The sequence below is a fragment of the Sciurus vulgaris genome (genome assembly GCF_902686455.1).
Source record: "Sciurus vulgaris genome assembly, chromosome: 4".
Classification (NCBI taxonomy): domain Eukaryota; kingdom Metazoa; phylum Chordata; class Mammalia; order Rodentia; family Sciuridae; genus Sciurus; species Sciurus vulgaris.
The window spans coordinates 60407041-60419105 of NC_136464.1; the positions used below are offsets into that span (position 1 = coordinate 60407041).

Genomic DNA, 12065 nt, shown 5'->3' on the forward strand with positions numbered 1-12065 from the left:
CAGTTTTCACAAGCCCTTCAGGTGATTCTGATATAGGCTAAAGTCAGACCCATTGGGAGTTTGCAATTACCTAGATTTGAACTGATTTTTCTTAGTAGATTATGGACTATTTTAAGATGGAAATTATGATGACATCTTTTTCATTGTGATGTCATTAGTCATAACAGAATATGATATGTTATTGATATGCAGTAATAATGTGTTTCAATGTATGATCAAATGAATGGTAAATGAATAACAATTAAAAAATATAGACATATATTTTATTTCATTTATTATTTTTATTTGTTCTTTTTAGTTATACATGACAGTAGAGTATATTTTGACATGTTTCTACAAACATGGGTAAATTTTATTCTAATTAGGATCCCAGTCTTCTTGTGGTGGTAGATGATGTGGAGATTCACTATGGCATATGCATATACAGACATAGGAAAGTTAGGAATTCCAGTTGCATATCTATGATTTCACTTTGTATTTTGTATGGAAAACAAAGAGTCACCTCTAAATCAATGTCTGTTTATAGGAAAGTTGACACCTAATACCCCTCATGAACTCTGCCCTTCAAATCACCTGAGTACATTGGTATCTCTGACCCTGCCTAACTTTAACTCTCTGATCTGTCCCCTTTTAACAATATTATAATCTTTCTCCTTACTACATTTAGAAAATCTGTAGTAATCATCCTTTTTTGTATCCAATGCTGATTTTACTGTGGATATATTAACTAAAAACACACGGGATGAGTCACATTATTAAAAATATATCGTCTAGTTAATGTCATTTTAATGCAATTTACTGCATAGAAACTGAATAAGCAATATCTACATCCATGATGCCAGTGAAGTAATTGAACTTTTGAGGGAGCAAAGATTCATAAGAATGCCTAGTCAGGCTTGTCAACGTCCTAAGCATCACTCTACCCATGTAGTCAATGAAACAATAACCTCTCTCTAAAAGGAAGATAGATATCCTACTATTTTATTAAGATGCTTAATATAGATAAACCACTAAAGTGGTTAACTGTTAATTTTCTTTTTTTCCCATCAGTGCATATCAATTATACAGAATGGTACATTTCATTGTGGTATATTCCCACACACATAAATACACAATATGATCAAATTCACTCTCCACAAGCCCCCACCCTCCTTTCTTCCCTTACCCTAATTCCCTCCCTCTACCATTATATTCTCCCTTCTATTTTCACTGAATCCACTTTTCCTCTGTTTTTTTCCTCTCTAGCTTAAACATATGAGACAAAAACATGACCCTTGACTTTCTGATTCTGGCTATTTTGCCTAACATAATACTCTCAAACTTCTTCCATTTTTCTGTAAATGACATAATTTTGTTATTCTTTATGGTTGATTAAAACTCCATTGTGTATATTCATCACATTTGCTTTATCCATTGTTCTGTTGATGAACATCCAGGTTGATTCTATAACTTGGCTACTGCAAATTGTGCTGAGATAATCATAAGTACACTTGATTCTTAAAAGGATGTTGACTTAAATTGTTTTAGATAAATGCCAAGTGGTGGTACACACAGATCACATGCTAATTCTATTTTTAGCTTTTTGGGGAACCTACATACTGATTTCTACAGTGACTATACTAGTTTGCATTCCTACCAACAGTGTATAAGAGTTCCATTTTCCTGTTATCTTTGCCACAATTGTTATTTATAGTCTTGATGATTGCCATTCTAACTGGAATGAGATGGAATCTCATTCTAGATTTCATTTGCATTTCTCTGATGGCTAAAGATGTTTAACTTTTTTTTCATATAGTTGTTGGCCTTTTGTACTTCTTTTAAGAAGTGTCTATTTAGTTCATTTTTCCATTTATTGATTGGATTATTAGATTTTTTAAATTTTTTCTTTTTTTTTTTTTTTTTTAGTATTGAGCTTTTTGAGTTTTATTTATTTTAGACCTGATAAACAAATCTAGCAAAGTTTAGGGATACAAGTTCAACACAAAAGTCAGTAGTTTTTTTTATACTCCAATAATGGATTATCTGAAAAAATAATCAAGATAACTATTTCATTCTCAATCGCCTCCTGGGGGCAGGGGCCACAAACTTGGGAATAAATCTAACCAAGGAGGTGAAAAACCTCTACGATGAACAATATAGAATACTGAAGAAAGAAATTAGACCGTAGAAGATGTAAAGTCCTCCCATGTTCACTGAGAGACAGAATATTGTCAAAAGGACCATATTGACAAAAGCAATATATAGATTCAATCCCCATCAAAATACCAAAGGCATTTTTCAAAGAATGAGGAAAACAATCTTAAAACTTGCATGGGGGAAAAAAAGACCCAGAATAGCTAAAGTAATCCTGAACAAAAAAAAAAAAAAAAAAAAAAAAGTAATTCTGGAGACATCATGATAGCTGATTTCAAATTATTCTATAGCACCATAGTAACAAAGATGACACTTGCATAAAATCAGATAGACAAACCAGAAGAACATAATAGAAGACACAGAGACAAACTACATAACTACCATCATCTGATTCTTGAAAAAGCTGCCAGAAACGCACATTGGAGAAAAGAGAGCTTCTTTAATAAATGGTGCTAGGAAAACTGGATATTTTTATATAGAAGAATGAAACTAGATTCCTGTCTCTCACACTGCACAAAAATAACTCAAAATGGACCAAAGAGCTACGAATTATACCATAAACACTTGAACTGATAGAAGAAAACATAGGATCAACACTCCTCCATATCGGCACAGGCACTGACTTCCTTAATAAGACTCCTAAAGCTCAAGAAATAAAACCAAGAATCAGTAAGTGGGATGATATCAAATTTTAAAATCTTCTTCACAATAAAGTAAAAAAAAAAAAAATCAAGAGCATGAGAAAGGCCTACAGAATGACAGAAAATATTTGCCAGCTATTCTTTTGACTGTGAATTAATGTTCAGACCATATAAAGAACTCAACAAACTCAACACTAGAAAAACTAACAACCCAATCAATAAATGGGCAAAAGATCTATATAGACATTTCTCAAAAGAAGATACCCAAGTGACCAACAAACACATGAAAAAAAGTTCAACATACTTAGCAATCGGGAAGCTGCAAATCAAAACTACACTGATATTTAATCTCATTCCAGTTAGAGTGGCAATTATTAAAAATACAAATAACAATTGCTGGCAAGGATGTAGGGGAACAAGGTATACTTATACATCATTGGTGGGACTGCAAATTGGTACAACCACTTTGGAAAGCAGTATGGAGTTTCATCAAAAGAATAGGATAGGAACCACCATATTATCCAGGTATCCCACTCCTTGGAATTTATCCAAAAGATATAAAATCTGCATACTGTAGTGAAACATTCATACCAATATTTATAGAAGTGAAATTCACAATAACCAAGTTATGGAACAAGACTAGGTGTTTGTCAACAGATGAATAAAGAAAATGTGGCACATATGAACAATAGAGTTTAAGTAGAAAAGACAGAGAGAGAAAAAAATAGAAAGAAATCATGTCATTTGTGGGTAAATGGATAGAGTTGGAGAGCATCATGCTAAGTGAAGTAAGCCAGACTCCTAAGGGAGGGCATGGAGCAGCACTGGGGAATGAAATCTCCCAAATTATGCTGCGTATGCTGTGTCCATGTACAAAGAACCCACAGTGAATCCTGCGTATTTATAGGAAACAGATCTGTAGACTAGGCAGATTTGGAGAGGCAGCAAGGAAGGAAAAGCAAAGATGTGGGGAATGAGATTGATCAAATTATGAGCATTTATGAATATGGCATAATAAACCCCACTATTATGTAAAATTAGAATACAACAATAAAATATTTTTGTAAAATTAATACATCTCCATGTATTTGTATAGTTCCTGCAGTTTTTCTTCTTGTTGATTTTTGGTTTCACTGTATTATGATCTGAAAAGATAAGAGAGACTATTTCACTTTTTTGCATTTATTAAGATTTTCTTTCTGTTCTAAAATATCAATTTTGGAGAAAATTTCATGAGGGACTGAAAAGAATATGGATTCAGTTGTTGGGAATAAAATGTTTTGTATATGTTAATTATGGTCAATTTATTTATACTCAAGTTTAAATATGATATGTGTTGATTTTTTGTGTAGAGGAGCTGTTAGTGAAAGTGATTATATTGAAGTCACACACTCATTGTTTGGGTCAATCAGTCATATTTTTATCAAGTAATATTCATGTCGTATAATTGTGTTAAGTAACATTCAGAGTTTAAATTTTTATAGTTATATATTTTTTTAAATTATTTACTTATTTTTTTACAGACTACATTTTGAGTCATTGTATACAAATGGGGTACATCATTTCGTTTCTATGGTTATACGTGATGTAGTTTCATACCATTCATATAATCATACATGTACATAGGTTAATGATGTCTGTCTCATTACACCATTTTCTTATACCCCACCTCCCTCTCATTTCCTTCTACATAATCTAAAGTTCCTCCATTCTTCTTTCACTCCCTACCCCCCAATCCCCACTATATATCATCATCTACTTATCAGGGAAAACATTTGACCTTTGGTATTTTGGGACTGGCTTATTTCACTTAGCTTCAACAGATGAATGGATAAAGAAACTGTGGTATATATGTACACAATGGAATATTATGCAGTCATAAAGAAAAATAATATTATGGCATTTGCAAATTAATGGATGGAATTGAAGAATATCATGTTAAATGAAATAGTCACATATTTTCATTAGATTTTTTCCTTTTACCAATATGTAATGTCCTTTTTTGTCTCTTCTGAAAAAAAGATGGTTTAAAGTCTGCTTCCTGCTTGTTTGTGGATTTCATTAGCATGGAATATCACTTTTCATTCTTTCACTTTCAATCTCTGAATGTCTTTCCCTGTGAGATGTGTTTCTTACTGACAAGATACAATTGAGTATTAAGAAAAAAAAAAAAAAAAAAAAAACCATCTGATAGGCTTTATCTTTCAATGGGGGAAATGGGGGAATTAAGATCACTTACATTCACTGTTATTATAGAGAGGTATGTATTTTGTCCTACCATTTATTTTATTTCTAATGTTGAAATCATTTCTAATGATCATTTGTTTATTTATTTTTCTGATGTGATTTACTCTTTGTTATTTTAATCTTTCTTTTTTGTGTATAGGACTCTGTTAAGGATCTTTTGTAATACTAGTTTAATGGTCATTAATTCCTTTAGTTTAGACTTATCTTGGTAGGTTTTTATTTGTTCCTTGATTCTGAAGAATGACTTTGTTGGGTATAGTAATCTAAGTTTGGTGTTATTTTCTTTCAGGACTTAAATACATTATTCCATGCTGTCCTGGCTTTTAGAGTTTTTCCTAAGAAAACTTTTGTTATTCTTTTTTGTATTAATGCAGTATAGTTATACATAATATTTGGGGTTCATTTTGATATAATCATACAAGCTTGGAATATAATTTTCTTCAATTAATTACCCAAAACTTCTTTTTCTCCTGTTCTTTCACCCCTGTTTCTCTTCTTCTATTCTACTGGTATTCCTTCTACTTATTTGTAGGTTTTTAAAAAAAAAAATATTATCTGATGGGTTTACCTTTATTAGTGAGTTGGTACTTATCCCAGCAGCTTTGAATTTTTTTCTTTACTCTGAATTTTTGGTATTTCAACTACATCATAGAGTGTTCCTTTTTCTGGTCCTGTCTAGAGTTCTAAATGCATGGACCTGCATGTCCCTCTCATATCCAAAACTCAGGATATTTTCTGCTATTATTTCATTTTAATACATTTTCTGTGCCATTAGTCTATCTCCTTTCCTTCCTCAAGACCTGTAAGCCTTTTAATTGTTGTCTCAGATTCTTGTATATCCTGTTCATAGTTTCTTTCTTTCCTTCTTTTTTATTATTGGTTGATCTAATTCCTACACTTTGTCTTTGAGTCCTGACACTATTTCTTCTGATTAATCTAGTCTGTTGGTAAGACTAGACTAGGTTTTTTCTTGTTGTTGTTGTTGTTATTGTTCGTTTGTTCTGCTTTGATTTTGTTTTGGAGGAGTCTATTAGTTGAGTTTTTAATTTCCAAGATTTCTGTTTGGTTCTTTCTTAGCATCTCTCTTTAATAAAATGTTCTTTCATATCATACGTTTTCTTCGTTAATTCTTTTCTTATATCTTCTTTTAATTCCTTGATCATTTAACAACCAACATTTTGACTTCTTTCTCTGGCATTTTCTCCACTTTGAGGTCTATGGAATCAGTTCTGGAGTGTCATGAATTTTGGATACATCTTATTACCTTGTCTTCTCATGTTTCTAGTATTTCTATGTTGGTATTTGTGCATCTTCTGGGACAGATATCTCTTCCACTGCTATGCAAGAGTCTTTTTAGTGAACAACTTTCTCTTTACTATGTGCTCCAGGCTGGGTGTGTATCTTCATGTCAAAGCGCTCACTCAAGATGATCACAGTGCTCTGATAAATTTTTATCACTACTTTGAGAAGAGATAAAAATCAACAGCAACTGACTCCACGCCAAGCAAACCATATACTAATAGACTATAAAAACTTAATAAAAATGCTTCCCACAATTTTACTAGTCCAAAAGTTGAAAAGGGGAGTGATGCTCTGGAAGACTAAAAATGTAGATATTAAAGCAGGTAAAATTACTATGAAATTATATAGGGCATGAAAAGAAAGAAGAAGTGAAAGTAAATACATAAAAATAAAAACAGGAGAGAGTATAAAATATCAAAGAAGAATACAGATAGAATAAAACCAGTTATCACAGTGAATTAAAAAATACACAAAATTGGAATAAAGCACACAATGCTAAATAATGGGGGAAACCTATCAAATCAACACAGAATGCAATACTACTAAACTTTAAAAATAATAATAAAGAGTATAATATTATTCCTTGCCAAGATATATGAAATGGAGTGATTTCTTATTGGATCTTCTGGATTCAAATTCTGTGAGGTTTGGGGAGGCACAGCAAATGCCACACTTCCTTGGTTTCTTCTCTCTGCTTCTCTGGGAGTAGAGGTAGCAACATGACAGCTGTTTCAGTACAGGGTAGGAGAGCCATATATTTAGATGCCCCCCCCACACACACTTGTAGCTCACCTTTCTGCTTCAAAAATTGTACAATACTCAGGTCTTAGCATATATCTACCCAGACCTCATTCTGCCCAACTCTGGCCTGAATCTAGGTGGCTCCCATCATTCCTTGCATGCTCAGGCACCTAACAGTTCTTAGAAGGTCAGAGGAAAGGGCCCCCTATTGTCTTTGGCCTAGAGATCAGTTCTCTGCCTGGCTGGGACTGCAGCCTTATGCACACTCCTTTAGAAATAGTGAACTCACACAGGGTATCAAAATGGGTATGAGCTGCCTTTGTAGATTTGGATTAACGGCAACCCATGCTAGAGGTGCAACTGCCTGGAGGCAGGGTTGTGGAACAGCCTGCAATACAGATTCCTGATGTGGTTGCATGGGCTTCTCCCTAGATGTCACACTCCCTGGAAGTGTCATGCTCTCTGTTCTGCTCAAACCCACTTCCCTGTCACTCCAGTCAGAATGGTAATTATCACAAATACAATTAACAATAAATGTTGGTGAGGATATGGGGTAAAGATTCACTCATATGTTGCTGGTGGGACTGCAAATTGGTGCCACAACTCTAGAAAGCAGTATGGAGATTTCTCACAAAACTTAGAATGAAACCACCATTTGACCAGTTATCCCACTCTTTGTATATACCCAAAGGACTTAAAACCAGCACACTACAGTGATGTAGCCACATGGATGTTTATAGCTGCTCAATTCACAATAGCTAAACTATGGAACCAACTTAGATGCCCTTCAATAGATGAAGGGATAAAGAAAATGCAGTATATATACATGATGGAATATTACTCCATGATGAAAAAGAATGACTTTTTCACTTTTGCCAGTAAATGGATGATTCTGGAGGCTATCATGATAAGTGAAATAACCCAATCCCAGAAAACCAAAGGCAAAAAGTTTTCTCTGATATGAGGATGCTAACACACGACAAAGGAGGGGGGAGGTGGAGAATAGAAGTTCAGTGGATTAGACAAAAGGGAATGAAGGGAAGGGAGGGGGGATAGAAATAGGAAAGACAGTAGAATGAATCAGACATATCTATGTCCATATATGAATGTACCACCAGTGAATCTGGTACAACTTCAAGAATGGAATCCTAATTAGAATAAGTTATACCCCATGTGTTTATAATATGTCAAAATATTTTCTACTGTCATGTATATCTAAAGCCAAATAACTAAATTTAAAAAAAAGAAAGGAGGAGGAGTGGATTGGCAAGCCTTCAGCTCACAGAGACTACACTACAAATATTACTACTAGGGCACATTTCAAAGGTGTTCCCTGTGATGGTATTTGCTGGTACCTCTTGATGAAATGAAGCCATAGGGATTTAATCCCTTCCAGAGCTACACATTTAGACATGGTCTCTAAAAAATTCCTGGTGGAGGCAAGTTTTCAACGAGCAGATTGAGAGACACAGAGCTCTTTTCCAGCATGGAGTGACTTTGCCACTCCTATCCCAGTGTAATTTGGTCTGACTTTCTCTTCTACCACTGTTTCTGAAGAAAGCTTATCAGCTTTGTGTCTCCCTTCTTTCCTCTTTATTAACCCTTCCCAGTCTGCCCTGTGAGGGTTAACAAATTCTTCCCCATGTCTTGTTCCAGGGTCCAGAATTTCTAAGAACCGTCAAGTTCTTAAAGAACAGTTCAGTGTTTTGTCTCAGTGCTTTCCCACTGTCACCCACCTGTCTGATCTTTCACTGCTTTGATTCCACCTGCAGAGGAGTTGAAATCTCCTGCCTACTTCTACTCAACTGTCTTGATTCCTCTTGTAATTGTCTGTTTTTGAAGAATAACTTCATTTATTTATTCCAAATAGTCAATTTAAACATATTCATCATAGAAAATCTGAGAAATTCACAACAACAACAACAACAAAAAAGTACTTTTCACCACCCAGAGAGAACGATTAACTCTTGTACTTATTCATGCAGCATGCTTACATGCATTTTATATGTAAAAAGTGGCATCCTAGGAAGCATATTTTGTAATCCATAATTATGGCTCTTCAATGGATTTATTTCCATGTCTTTAAATATTGCATTGTACTGCTCGCAATAATCTCTGACCTATCTTTATCCTCCTTTAATTAGTTGGAAGTCCTGTGAAGTCCTTTTCATTACCTCCACCATAGTAGTTCAGGCTCTTTTCCACCCCATAACCTCTTGTGATAGCTTCCTATGTTTGCTGAGAAATTATATTTTCTAAGGTGTAGTTCTGAGCAAATTGTCCAAAAGTCAACATGACTCTCCAGTGTCTTCCAGTAAGGCTACAGTCCCAAGCAAGATAGTCAAGAATGCCTGCTGATCCCTTTTGTATACTCAAGCTTACTATTCTCACAGAATTTTCCATTTTGTTCTCCCTTGAATCTAGCAAGTTCACTGTTCCAAAATTCTTTCCTGCCAATGCTTTTGTTCTAGTGTTTGTTTCAATGCAAGGCCTTCCTAAAATCGGAAACTATATCCTTCCCACCATTCCACTCTCATTCTTCTTTTCTGTCCTATTATTTTTCTTTTTTATAAATAATTTTTTTAGTTGTCAATGGACCTTTATTTTATTTATTTATATGCAGTGCTGAGAATCGAACCTAGTGCTTTACACTTGCTAGGCAAGTGCTCTACCACTGAGCCACAACCACAGCCCCTACCCTAATATTTTTCTTATTAGTTTTTAGAACTATCTCACAGATCATGCTTTTTTGACTTGCAAATTGTTGGCCTTCTCTGACTGGAATATTAACTTGATTGAAGTGGTGAGTTTTGCTTGAGTCTTTTTCATTGCTTTAATTCTAAAATCTAGAACAGTGGTGATATATGAAAGATACTTGGTATGTATTTGAAATATGAAATGGATGAAAATATGAATTAATACATACTGCTTAAATACCTATAAGCCCTTTGTAAGTAAAAGTTCTCCTTTAGTGATTTCTATGTAGGTAAATTCAGAAATTGTTTGATGTGAATCCAGATGTCCTATTAAAATGTTCCTTTGCCCTGGAGCCTTTTCTTACCACCCTGTTGAAGATGATCTCTCATTTTTAAAGGCTATTGACAATTATTTGCTTTTATGGTATTTATCATACATGAACTTAACTTCTAGTTATGTGTTGCCCTTCCCAATGAACAATATAAAGTTCATTAAAGGTAGACAGCAATTTTCTTTGAATCTCCTGCAGTTATTTGGCAATGACACTCAACAAATACTTTAAAAATTACTTAAATTATGGTCAAAATAAACTTGTTATCAAAAACAAAGAGGAAATTACACATAAGTCATTTTATTTTTTACCTTGATGAGGATGAATATATCTTATTTTTTTTAAAAAAGAATAACTGTCATCTGCACAATAGTAACTGTTTCTAAAGAAATAACTTTATGAATATTGTATTTTCTTTTCAGATTATTAATGCTGCACTTGCTTTGGCGGCAAGACCCAAAAGTCAAGTGGTCAAAAACACCATGGAAATGTACAAACACACGTGGGAGAACTATATACATGTCCTCACTGAAGCTGTAGATGATATTACAAGCATTGATGACTTCCTTGCTGTATCCGGTATGGTTTTGATCTTTTAATTTATGCATTAACTCTTGTCAATGTTTTGAAATTGTATAATACTGAATATAATTAATTTTATGCAATATAAGGAGTTTTATTAATGAGCTTTCTGGACATGTGTGTGACTATGTAGCAGCAGCAAGTGTGTCATTAGTGATCTACTTGGGGAATACAAGCCTTGTGCTTCATGGTTTGACAATTTACACAGCATTTTTAAAAGAAACTCCTGGGCAAAGCACAATAGAAAATAGGAGCTTAGGTCTTTCCTGTCTTTACTAAATCATCATCACCCCCATCCCAATACGTTTAAAACATTTTAATGTCCTATATCTACACTTCTTTTCCAACCATTTTTTCTACTCAGGAAAAAATAAGAATTAACAGGAAAACGTTTGATTGATTTGAGATGCAATGTGGTAGTTCAAGTTCTAGTATAGGTATTTGATAGTGCTAATCTCAAGAATAGAAGAAATGAGTCTCAACATGAAACTACATCAGTAACAGATGGGATTGAGACTCTATAAAAAGCCCTGAAGGCTGTCCCATCATAGAGTAAACCAGGATGCCACAGGTGGTGAAAACACTCTCAGAAAACCAACGCCTCAGGAGCAGAACTCAAGTTTTGATTATATAGGAAAAACCTAAAGACATTTTAGACTTTTGTTATTCCCTTTTCCTTAAAATAAACTAACTTATATGTATTTATTTATATATTTATTAAATAGATGCAAATAATTATAGATATATAATTTATTTATTTAATTTGTGAGTGGATAATTCTTGGAATGTGTTAATATTCTCCTTTTATGAAATACAAATTCTCATGAATATCTATTTTGATTTTAGAAACTTTTCCAATGTGTATCATTCTAATTTGCTCAACACATTATATATATACATATTATATATACATATATAAAATTAGAATTATATATACATACATATAATGAATTGAGCAAAGTACATATATATCTTTTATATATATATATATATATATATATAGACTCATCTTGAACAATAGTTCCAAAAACCTTATTTTATGATATATTAACAAAACAGAAATGTATGCAAATTGTTTTTAGTTAAATTAAAACCTTTGAAAAAATAGATAATGTATGGGAGAGAATATTAATACATCTTGATCTCACTCTTGAGGAAATAACAACCAATGATATCTGATATTATTTTTATCCACCATTTTCTACATACATATATTTTATTTTCAAATGTTTGTATCATGTCAAATATGTGCATTCATATAAATTATTCACCTTTTCCCACATAATGTTTGGTATCACATTTCTGTATCACTGTATATTGTTCTAAAATGCATCTATTTATCTCTTTTTCTAGCATTTAGATAAATTATCACTTCAATTAAATTATTATAA

At 33.2% G+C, this 12065-nt stretch overlaps 1 protein-coding gene across 3 annotated transcripts in view; it reads left to right on the plus strand.

The window, feature by feature from the left end:
- The window catches only part of CTNNA3 (catenin alpha 3), a 1874587-nt gene that overhangs the window by 1256716 nt on the left and 605806 nt on the right, over positions 1 to 12065 (plus strand). For all 3 annotated transcript variants that reach the window (XM_079135772.1, XM_079135773.1, XM_079135774.1), the window contains exon 11: positions 10515 to 10671. In XM_079135772.1, the coding sequence (XP_078991898.1) occupies positions 10515 to 10671 (157 nt within the window). The remainder of the gene's footprint in view (positions 1 to 10514; positions 10672 to 12065) is intronic.